This window comes from Rattus norvegicus, chromosome 6 (genome assembly GCF_021556685.1).
Source record: "Rattus norvegicus strain SHRSP/BbbUtx chromosome 6, alternate assembly SHRSP_T2T, whole genome shotgun sequence".
In the NCBI taxonomy this organism is placed as follows: Eukaryota; Metazoa; Chordata; class Mammalia; order Rodentia; family Muridae; genus Rattus; species Rattus norvegicus.
In genome coordinates, this window is record NC_141539.1 from 47727406 (window position 1) to 47739431 (window position 12026).

Below are 12026 nucleotides of genomic sequence, written 5' to 3' on the forward strand. Positions count from 1 at the left end.
CTTTCCTCAAGAAAAAATAGTTTTGACTGTATCTTTCAGCGAAATAAACCTAGGTTAAAATTAGATTCATAGAGGCAGAGAAAGCCCCAGAAATTCTTGGGACTCACACGATTGCAGAGGAGGAGGGGAATCACCCTAGTTTGCTCAATAAGGAGGCAATGAGACTGAAGGTACTAAGTGTTGTGTTCACTGTTGGAGTCCCCTAAGCACCGAGTCCGGACAGCCAGAACCTTTGCTGCATGAGACACCTCTTGTTCAGGCTCCCTTGTTATTTCATAACTGCAGCATCGTAGGTCTTAAAGGTTAGCGTTTGCCGGTTAAGCTCACTCTGTGGGTGCTAAAGGGTGCCAGCCACTTAGCCAACCTTATTATGTGTGTAGTTCAATGGCCTTCAACTCGGAAGTGATTCCAGGAAATAAAGGGTATAAAATAGGCAAGCTAATTGCCCAAGAGCTCTAATTTCATGACACATACCATTTTTATACAACACAAGCAGCTTGGCAGATTATTCATTTCTTCTGAATGGTTTATTCAAAGTTAAAAATAAGTTGAGAAGGGATTGTTTTATTGTAGCAATCTTTAATTATCATAGCCATTTCCATTTTCAGAGGCAAGGGCAAGGGAGCCGGACGAGAACACTGCTACCCTGTCACTTGTCACCCATAAACGCTGCTTGGCACTTAGGCTTTGGCTCAAGTTGGTAACACTAGTTAAAGACGTGATTTCTATCTTAAGGCCTCTTTACCACTTGAGATTATTTTTAGAATTAGAACAATACTAATATCTTTAAAAACCCAGCCTATTATTACTTCTGAGCTCACAGTCACTCTTTACTATTGTAAAGTAGGACACCTAGCATTGTTTACACTTAACAATGGGAGGCTTGGGGCATAAGAAGAAGGTGAGTGAACTTCTAAAGTTCACAGCTCTTTGCTGTGATATTTAGGAATAAATTTCAGGTCTTTTGACTACCAACTCAGCCTCTGTGTTTTCTAGAAAGGGTATTGTGTGTTTTTTTTACATTAAAAACTGACCCGTCCTGGTGCTTTGTATTACTTTACTGTCTCATACACATGGTGATTTTGTCTTTTGATGGTTAGCACCATGTATGTTTTACAGCATCCACACAGTTCCTTGAACACAGTGAATATTCAATAAATGCTTCTAAGAGTTAGGGACATGGGGACTGCTCTCATAGGTTGGTTATCTGAGGCAGGACAATGAAGAATCACATGTAACTCATTCAGTTCTTTCTCATCTGAAGGCTCCTAGTCAAATTAGCAGATCCTAGTGGGGAAGCCTCCATCCAACTTACATTCTCATCACTGGTTGTTAACTCAACAGTCTGTTTCCTCATTAAAAACATAGAGATGGAGTATTTTAAAATTTAAGGTGTAGTTGACAAAATGTCTATATTTACAGTATACCACATGATATTTTAATACATGTATATACTATGTATACACTGAAAACCAGTTAAATCTAGATGCAATATTTTCATAGGAGAGAAACATTTTTCATTTTTAGAATTATATTAAATTTCCTGAATGGTTAATTCAATACATCAACCTGACTGGGTTGATGGAGGACTGGATAGACAGTAAAATAGTATTTCTGAACGTGTCTATAAGGATGTTTATAGAAAAGATTAGCTTTTGAATTGGTAGACTGTGGAAGGAAAATTGCCTTCTTCAGTGTGGGTGGGCATCATGATTGAACTGAAAGAAACCTCAAAGGTAGAGGAAGGAAAATGTGCTTAAGCTGGGGCATCCGCATCAGGAATTTTGTCAACACCGGTGCAGCTGTCTTTTGGATGCTGAGGTCCATACCTCAGAGCTCCTCTGGCCCATAGGCCTTTGAATTTGGACTGGAGCTATAGACCTCAAGTGCTCCTGACTGCTTTGTATAAGGCTTCTATGTCTTCATCATCTCAAGGCAGTTCCTTATACCTTCTTCTGTTTCTTTCTATGCATTCCGTTTGGTCTATTTCTCTGGAGGATTCTGACTAATGTGGTAGTTTTCAAATGTTACAATGTGGCAAACAGTCGTAACCTTTTCATACACAGTTATTATTACTTCTTTTCTTATATAAGGAAACTAAGGTGAATAAAGGTTCCAAAGCTGTCTAGTAAATGGAGACAGAAAATAAAACAAAACACGAAACCCAACAAAAACTAGATCTGTTGACTCTAAAATCTAAGCTGTTACTAAATAGGCCAAGATATTTGACCTATACTCTTGACATAAAATTTCTCAGATGGCTCAAATCTTTCCGATCCTAGATATTAAAATAAATAATTTCATAAAGTTATAACAGGTACCTAAAAGTTTCTACTAAAAAGTACTTATTCCTCTCTTGGCTCACAAGGAAGCTGGAAGCAGGAGGGAAGCCTGGCACCATTCCCTTCACTTTGTATCTGGCTCCTTTACTTGAGGTCAGCTACAGGTAAGTATGCTAATACCAGAGAATATCTAAAAGTGGCAACAATTCTTTCATTTCCACTCAAGGATGAAGGCACAATAAATTGTCAACTTTTACAATGTCTTGTTCCAGACCTCCTAAAAAGTGTCTGCCTGTCAGGACCCTAAAGTGACCTGATTGTCCTACCAAGCAATAAGGACTTATCTAGGGCCATTTTACAGGACTAGAACTGAGATAATGGTTAACCAGAGTGCATGTATGTTTAGTTATGCATACCTCTTGTTCACTGCCCCACTTTCCCCTCTATTTAAAGTGAGCATCGCTACTGGAAGATTTGTTGAAATGCTTAATTCCATCATCCCGAAGTAGCACTTTGATTGCAGTCCTCTTCTGACTTCTCACCATTACTTTTGCCTGCTTTCCTTAGGTCCAGGGCTGACAGGTTAAAACCGGAGTCAGGTCTCAATTAAAGGAGTCTAAAAAAAGATAATTTAGCGTCCAATAGTTCCTTTGGTAGACAGGATTTGTTCTAGGGTTGTATCTTATGCTGCCTACTTTAGGTTGCAATATGTTTCTAACACCCACTTTTTAAGGTTTTAAAATGGTATTTTCCCCTTCAGTTTGTATGTTCAGCCACCTGTATACTTCCTTTACACTTCCCTAAAGTGGAGGGGGGGGGGGGGAGAGAGAGAGAGAGAGAGAGAGAGAGAGAGAGAGACAGAGACAGAGACACAGAGAGACAGACAGAGAGAAAGCGGTCCTCCCTCCAAGGTTATATTAATAGAGAAGTCCTGACTTGGGGTTATTTTAGCAAGTAGCTTATTGGACAGGTTTGATTTTTAATTGGTCGCAGCTAATTGGAACACAATATTAAGAGTCAAAGACCTCATCCCTCCCCCTCCTTCCCGTCTTCTATCTACTGTGAACTAAAAAACTACCTTACTAGGAGGGCTCAGTTGTCCAACCAGAGAATATTAGGCAGGAAGGTACTATCCCAACTAAATTCAATCGGCCCTTTTCAGAGACAGCTGGGTCCACAGCCAGGTTTCCTGAAGCACTATTTGTGCTCTTACTACTGAAGACTCTAGAGTGGTCCTTGAGGAAGTGGTGTACCTAGTAGTTGATGGCTATTCTGTAGTGGGTGTTGAGCCTGAGAGTGAAGAGGGTCTTTAAGAGATCAGAACTGGGGTTAAGTTAGTTGGATCCCCACCCCCACTGTTATTTTGCGCTTGGTTAAGTTACGTAATTTTTCTGAAATTCAATTTCCTTGCTAGATTGAGGGTGGTTATAATACCTGCCTCAGATGGCTGTTGGGAGACTCAAATAAGTCTACCTTTAAAAGCAGTGTTTGCAGCACATTTAAACCCTCCCTTAAATATTAAGTTATTTCTACCTCCCAATTCCAAATGCTTGGATTTTGAGAGGACGACGGCTGGCATTTTCCAGGTGTTCCCATGGCTTGTTTAACGGGTAGGACATCACATTTGGAGGGCCGACACACTAACTGCCCTCCAGGATTGGAAGGTGTGGACACAGCAGAATTTACATCTGGCAGAGATGCTCGTCGGGCAAGAAGGGATGCTTACCAGCAGCCTTTCCTTTGAGGAGGCGGGGCCTTTAAATGCTGGCCGCTGGCTACCCAGGCTTTCCCTCGGGCGCTGCCCAGGTCCGACCTGTTTCCCTCTCGGCTGGTTGCGCGGTGAGGGCATCGTCCCAGCGTGGCCGATCAGGCCCAGGTGGGCGGCGGGTGAGACAGGACCACCCGGATTTCCGCAAGTTTGGGCAGCAAGGGAGACAAAGGCACTTTCTGCTTTTGGTTTCTTGTAGTGCGTCTCCCTGTAGCTCCCAGCCCCCTAGCTTTGTTCCCAACTTCCCCCGGCGCTGCAACCCTCCAAGTCCCCCTCTTTGTCTGGCCGCCACCCCGAGCCCCTTTGTTGTCCACCGTCACTGCCAGTGAGGGGTGGGGACGGCGCCCACCATTCCTGAGAAAGGAAGTGAGCAGAGGCGGAGGCAAAGCCGCCCTCACACGCCCCCACCAGCGAGCATGACTCTCGGTCGCCCTCGGGCGACAGCCGCGGTCGAGCCTCAGCCCCTCGCCCCGGTCCTCAGCACGGAGGAGGGGCGCGGTGAGGCCAACGTCCTCTGATTGGCTGCGGAAGTCGGGGCGCCGCAACGCCATTGGATCACAGGGCTGTCTGGCGCGCGAGTGCGCGAGGTGGGGAGGGGGCGCTGGAAGCTGCTGGAAATCGGGCGGCCGGGCGGCGTGAGGGGGCCGCTCGGTTGGGTGGGCGGGGCGCCTCGCGGTGGGCGGGGTCAAGAGGCCCCGCCTACTGCCCCTCCCCGCACGGCTGCTCCGACCGCGGGCGGCCGAGGGGCGGGCACGCCGCTGCATCCCCATCCTCGGCGCAGCTCGGCACAGAGCGAGCGAGCGGCTACTGGCCGGAGCGGGCGGGCGCAGCGCTGAGGCCCGGCCATGGCCACCACCAGCACCACGGGCTCCACCCTGCTGCAGCCCCTCAGCAACGCCGTGCAGCTGCCCATCGATCAGGTACCGGCGTCCGGGGCGTCGTGCCCTGGCCGCCTCTGCTGGCCGCGGTGCCACCCGGGCGGGAGCAGGGTGGGGGCTGGGGCCGGGGCCGCTGTGCCGGGCGCCCGGCGGGGCGGGGGCGCGCGGCTGGCCTTGTCCCCCTCGGCTGTCGCTCCGGCTGGTGCCTCTGTGCCCACCCAGCCTCCCATCGCCGCCCGGGCGGGGGTGGGCGCGGGCGGAGGCTCGGCGACAGCCCGCCGGGGAGGGCTAGACAGACGTGCGCGTGTGCATGCTGTCGCTGCCGGGACACCCGGCGTCAGACCCGGGAGTCCTCGGACCGGTGGACCCTGGGACTGTTGCGGGTTATGGGCTCCGGGAGATTGAGGGTGGTCTGGGTGCCGAGTGCCCAAGACGTGGTGTGGATGAATGACGCTTAAGCTGTCCTGCACTTGGGGACAGTTTGCATTGAAGTATGGCTCAACAGACGGAGAGGCAACAGTTTGGGGGAAGACAGGTTATGAAGAGAAGTCAACCTGAGTTCATAGTGCCAGGATTTCTGGTGAAAAAGTTGCAGCTGTGGATAGGAGCAGCCATCCTGCCCCCTCACCCTACCCTCAGAGAGGCATTTGACACTAGGGAAGGCTGGCATTTAAATGAGGCCAGTCGAATTTGATTGTTTAAAGGGCCTCAGGATTACTGAGAAATATACAGCATTGGGATGGAGAAAGCAGCGCCATTTTTTTGAGCAAAGGAACTTTGGAAGTATGTCCCTGAGAAAGGTCTGGGAAAGTTGTTGGTGAGGTATGATTAGATAGTTGGTCTAGCCCCAGGGCTGAAGGTAATTGACTTTGAAATTCTGCTTAACATTATTTCTGATCTGGAGGTGTTTGCACTTTCCAAAGGATACGGGCTCAGTGTCCTCAGCTTGACTAGCTGCTAGTGATGTCTTCAGGTTTTCATTTAGAGCACGGAATTCCTCTCTGGACTTAAGCTGGAGGTGACATCTGAGCTTAACACTGTGCTCGATGCTTTGTGCTTCACTGTTTAAAATAAAAGACACCCTCAAAGGAGGGTTAAACAGTTCTGCCCAGTGTTCAGGTCTGATTTCTTTCCTCCGTTTCACTCATAACTTTTGATTAACAGTGAAATACCTGTTCTTCACACAGCTTCAACAGCGGTTGTGGTGTGTGTCATGCTAATAGATTATTAGAGTGCCCCAAGTGGAGTGATTCCTTTCATTCACTGAATGAGTCTTTGTTTATTAAGTTGATGATAATCAAAGGCTTTGGATTCTCTCTGCCCTGTGGAGGAGTCTCACCTTTTCCTAAATGTTGTGGCACATGACCTTTAGGTGTGTTACATTTCTGTCCTATTACAGGTTGCAGGTTGTTGCCAGCCTACCAGTGCATGCAGGGCAGGATCTGTTGAAAACATTTTCTTGCTATTGTGAAGGAGAGAGAGAGAGAGAGAGAGAGAGAGAGAGAGAGAGAGAGAGAGAGAGAGAGAGAGGCAGGCTTATACCTTTTCATTCTTTTGGTGGGACAGATGATTGCGTATTCTCTCTGTCATAGCCCTATTATGCCAATACGTTTAAAAATACGTTTAAAATTAATAAAGGATCATAACTTTTAAAAGTAATCTAACATCAGTAAGTTCCTCTAAACATCTCAGCAATCCAGAGAAAGTTCTTTGTGGAACTGAAGTGAACAGGAAAACAAGGGAAGGTGACCGGAGTTAAGACTGCCTTTTCTTTATCAGCCAGAGGTTTTGTCTCAGGGTCTTACCTAATCTTCATCTGCTGGGGTCCTCTTGAAGCTTGTGGAACAGCGAGTTTACGTGGCCATTCGTGTAATACAGTTGTTTGCTCTGTGTGGTAAGCCATTCTTAAGAATATTGGGTTAAGGGCTGGGGATTTAGCTCAGTGGTAGAGCGCTTACCTAGGAAGCACAAGGCCCTGGGTTCAGTCCCCAGCTCCGGAAAAAAAAAAAAAAAAAAAAAGAATATTGGGTTAATCCACACAATCTGTACTTTACATAGCAATGATTATTTCTGTGAAATACCAAAGAATCTTCATAATGATGCTCTTGGATTAATTAACATTTATAAAAGTTAGACAGACGTTTTAGAATTAAGCCAATCAGAAACGTTTTATAACATGTGACCAGTTGAATCCATGTTGAAAGAAAGCCTAAGACTTGGCTGTAGTTAAATAATGTAATTTCATAGGAAAGAAAAAAGACAAGCCAGGAAGTGAGAAATTATAACTTGCTATGTGTTCATTTGGGATGTGTGTGTGTGTGCCAATTTACAGTGCTTAGAGAAATTAGGAAATTGTAAAAGCAGCTGTTTTAGGAAGTAATAAAATGTGAACTTTTTACTATTGTGTTGGCTTGGCACACTTAGAACCCGATGCCCTTGCTGCTGAAGTAGCAGGAGGAAAAAAATGTGTTGTCAGGCAAAGGCAAAGGAACAGAAGATCTTGCCTTAGGCTTCCGAACCTTTATCTTTAGTAAGAGTTCCAGAGTGACCTTGAGGTAGCTGAGGTGGTGTTCTGTAGTCCTTAAATTTAAATTAAAGCATGAAATAATGGTATCTGGGAGGGTACAAGATCCTTTTAAGATAGGAAGTACCTGGCCCCTGATGTTTTCCTCTTTAAGCTTTCCAAATGGCATTATTTCTAGTGTGATCCTGGACTTCTGATGAAAGGAATGCGTGGAGGGTGTGTTTGAGAGGGGAACCATTCTGAGGAGCAGTTGTGCGGAAGGAGCAATTGTGTGAGTCCCAGGAGAGATCAGGTGTCTTCACATCACGGGGCTTTGTGCCTTGTAAGTTGCTGATGTGGGATTTTAGATTCCAGGGCAAGTACCAAAATGAAACCAAGGAAAAACGTCACGATGGTCTATAATCTTATACCGTCTACTGCATTTGCTTTGCCTTACTCTGAGTTATCATGAGATTGCTTTCTAGTTATGCCCCCCTCCCCACTTACTTCCTATGATGCTGTAATTACTACTCTGAAACTGTGGTAACTAGCCAGTATAGGAACCAGGGAAGACCAGTTAGAGATGAGCCATGGGACACCCTCTTGGTATAGGAGTCATTGTTTTATGGGTTATGTGCCAAACTCTTGGGACAGGGAGAAGACATGAGGCAGGGACTCATGCTGGTGTTTTGAAAGGTTTGAAGGAAGGAGAAAGACATGGGCAGGGAAGAAAGATTAGACATTACCAAGCCTGCGAAGTCCAACAGTAACTATGATGCCCAATACTTGAGAGTTTGGGAAATGTTTGCATGTATTCTACATCATTCCATAGGATCCTTACACCTCTGGAAGTCAGAATTCAAACCTGAACTCTTTAGTTCACATGTATGTGTGCCCATGGGCGTGCTTTTAAGTCTTTGCATAGACCGTCAGTGTATTTTGTAGTTGTAATGTGGGAGGAATACTTTGTATGCGTCTTTGTTTTGGAACTGAACCTTTTGTCAGTGAAGGTGAGAAGAGATAAGAACTGTGCAGAGTTCCAAATATTGGTGTGCTGGTGATCGTGGGTTGGGATAGGGAACCCAACCTGTGTGTGTGTGTGTGTGTGTGTGTGTGTGTGTGCATTATACGCTTATGAATGTAAATATGCATGTGTATCTGTATATGTGTGTGTTTGTATGTATATGGTTATATGCTTGTGTATGTTTATGTGTGTATGTGTATGTATATGTGTATATGTAGGCATGTGTACACACACTCATGTGTGTAACAGAGAAAGAAATGGGAAAGCTTAAGAAATCTTTGTTCTGGGGTTGGGGATTTAGCTCAGTGGTAGAGCGCTTGCCTACCAAGCGCAAGGCCCTGGGTTCGGTCCTCAGCTTCGGAAAAAAAAAAAAAGAAATCTTTGTTCCTCTTTGGTCAGTTTATTTATTGACTTTTCTCTTGAGTGTCCTTCCCCCCTCACATAGACAACTGAAGAGGTGACATTTTGGGGAAGAGTTAGTTTAAGACTTTTTTTTTGTGGCCAGAAAAAAGAGACTGGTCTTTTAAGTCCCCAACAAGTCAGAACTCTGCTGTCTCCTTTCCTAGATGAAGGAATTGAAAGGCAGGTCTTCTAGGTAAACACAATAAGGAAGGAGAACCAGGTTTGCAGGTTCTAGGCTTAGCTATGAGTGCAAATGGAGCTCATCTATCTACAGGTGAGCTGACTACTTTTACCCTTGTAAGGGTCTGTCTCCATCACAGAACCTGGAAACGGTGACAGAGTGTTGTGGAAGAGTCATTGCAGTCAGGAAGGCATATGGGTCTGGAATCACCTTGTCCATTAAGAGTTTTTGCAACGTCACTTTATAGAAATGCTACTTCCCATTCACAGTGTGTGTTTTGACTTTAGTTTAAAATACCATGACACTGTGTTTAGGAACCGATTTTTTTTTTTTTTTTTTTGGTTCTTTTTTTCGGAGCTGGGGACCGAACCCAGGGCCTTGCCCTTCCTAGGCAAGCGCTCTACCACTGAGCTAAATCCCCAGCCCCAGCCCCAGGAACTGATTTTTTAAAAAAAGCCCCAAACTTGGAGGGCTATAAATCAAAAGTTAGGAGAGAAAAGTGGACTCATAATTTGAGGCAGCTTCAGTAGTAAAGACTTGGAGCTGCTAAAGTTTAACGTAAAGCTAAGGAGAAGGTTTATGTTCTGGAAATGCTGTTAAATGTAGCGTGCCTGGATCCTCCTGTCCGGTCTTCATTAACAGGAAGTGCCACTCTGTGACAGTAGTTCCCTGAGCAGGGTGGGGCCTGCTCTGCCCACCGCTTGCTCTTGGGCAGTTACTATGTTTGCTCTTTCGTTCTCATGCCTCCCTCTCTGTAGTCCTGGCTGTCCTGGAACTCACAGAGAGCCACCTGCTTCTGCCTCCTGATCAAAGGTGCCACCCTCTGGGCTCTCCTGGGATTTCTTAAGTCCAGCTTTCCCTCTGTAAAGTCAGAGTTAATAAGCGCTACGCACTCATAGATTATCATGAAACGCAGAGTCAGTACAACAGCCTGGCTCCTATCTGGTGCACAATTTCTCCTTGATTACAGAACACTTATATTTTATATTTTTATTTTCAGAATTGCATTCTTAGTCTTCAGGACTTTCTTAGGGAAGGAAACTAGGAAGCTCTTGTCAAGTTTTTTTTTTTTTTTTTTTTTTCATCTACACAGTGACTGAAGTAGGATTAAATTGGAGTTAAAAGTGTTTTGCTGCCTCCTTATTGCTTCAGAGTTCTTTGTGAGTTGATAATGTCCCTTCTGATGGCCCTGCCTCTCTAGGTGCACACAATTCTAGGCTCTGTTTATTAGGTCGGGGTGTGGCTGACTTGAAGTACTCAAAAATAACTCACACACAGCTTTCACTTGCAGTCCAGTTTAACAGGTGGGGGTTTCTGCCAGGATCATTTTGTAGTGTTTCTTTCAAAACAGGGCACATCTGCGAGCCTCAGAAGAGAGATCATTTATGCTGTTGAGGAGTGAATGAAGCCCTCTCTTAGTCACTTTTTAGAACATGGAGAAGCTCATGTGTGTTAGAATTTCGGTTCAGGAGATCCAGAGATTAGAGTTGTTAATTCATAGGTGTCCGAGGACACGTCCCTCTCATCACCGCTTCACATTCCATCCCAGCGCACCCCCATACAGGCCCCTTGCTGATCTCATCTAAAAGACCGATTCCTTATTGGAACCCCAGGAACATTATAGATTTGGCAGGCTTCTGACACGTGCGTTCTGCCTGCTGTTGCACGCGTCCATTGGGCTCTGGTAGGAGACAGATTGAACTAGGAAACCAGAGAGACTTACGTGCTTAGAAAGAGGTGGTGGGCGTGTGGGAAGCAGCATGGTTCCCAGATCAGTTGCACTGTGTGTGCAGGGGCAAGAGGAAGGGAGAGGCAGCACCCCAGGAGGAGGGTGGGTGATGCCCTGGGGACACAGGACAGAGCCGAGAGTGGATCCAGAGGGATGTGTGGGTACCACCCAGCCCTACTGCGGTGCTGCTTCTCATCCCAGGACACAGGAGGAGGAGCTCCGACCGGGTGGCCTCACACCCTTGGTCTCCTTTTCTCCTTATGGGGAGAGTAGTTGACACTTTTCATCTTCCTACGGCCTACTCACTCTTAAGAAGCATTGTCCTCGGGCCCTGTCTCTGACCCTAAAGGACAAATCCACCGGCAAACTTGGGAAAGTGCAATACTCACCTGTCCCTTCCTGGTTTGAACTGTCACAGCTTCCCTGTTGCCACTGCACTTTGTTCTACAATGCGACTGAGACCTTTTGTGGCAAAATCAACTTGGGACTGTTGGAAAAAATAGGTGATGCCTGGTTCTTCCCAGTCCTGGGAATGCGGGCCAAGGAATGTGTATTTTGACAGCCTCCCCTACCCCCAATATTCCCCATCCCCATCAGAGGTAGAGATCTGGGTCAAATATTTCAGGTACTTTCTGTTACTAAAAGGTTATAAGAATATGGCCTATGGGGCTGGAGAGGTGACTTAGTGGCTGAGAGCACATACTGTTTCAGGGGACCTGAGCTGGCTCCTGCACTGGTGACTCAAAGCCTTCCTAACTCCAGCTCCAGGGAATCCAGCATCCTCTTTTGGACTCTATAGGCTCCTGTATACATGTGCACATGCCCACACTGACAAACAATTAAATTAAAAAAAAAAGCAAGAAGAAGAGCTTAGGGTGTGACCTAATGGTCGAGGGCTACCCTAGCATGTAACAGGCTGTGGGGTTTGATCCCCAGAACAAAAAAAAAAAATGTGGAGTATTTTTATTTTTATTTATTTATTTATTTATTTATTTATTTATTTATTTATTATTTTTTCCGGTGCTGGGGACCGAACCCAGGGCCTTGCGCTTCCTAGGCATGCGCTCTACCACTGAGCTAAATCCCCAACTCTGGAGTATTTTTAAAGTCTTTAACAAAGCAATGCATAGTTTCCAGTACACAATGCAGTTTAATGACCGGTAATCCCAGGAATATGAAAAAGAAAGATTCATAGTGCATTCTAGGCCACGCACCCTGACATGGAACAGGTTTTTTCCGGCTGAATAGAGTGTGAATCT

The 12026-nt window shown here is 45.8% G+C and overlaps 1 protein-coding gene across 4 annotated transcripts in view; it reads left to right on the plus strand.

The window, feature by feature from the left end:
* Positions 1 to 4781: 4781 nt before the first annotated feature.
* Mboat2 (membrane bound glycerophospholipid O-acyltransferase 2) overlaps positions 4782 to 12026 on the plus strand; it is a 126580-nt gene continuing 119335 nt past the window's right edge. For 3 of the 4 annotated variants that reach the window (XM_087553178.1, XM_087553179.1, XM_087553181.1), the window contains exon 1: positions 4819 to 4970. In XM_087553178.1, the coding sequence (XP_087409304.1) occupies positions 4896 to 4970 (75 nt within the window). In that variant the 5' untranslated portion in view covers positions 4819 to 4895. 4 annotated transcript variants of the gene reach the window in all.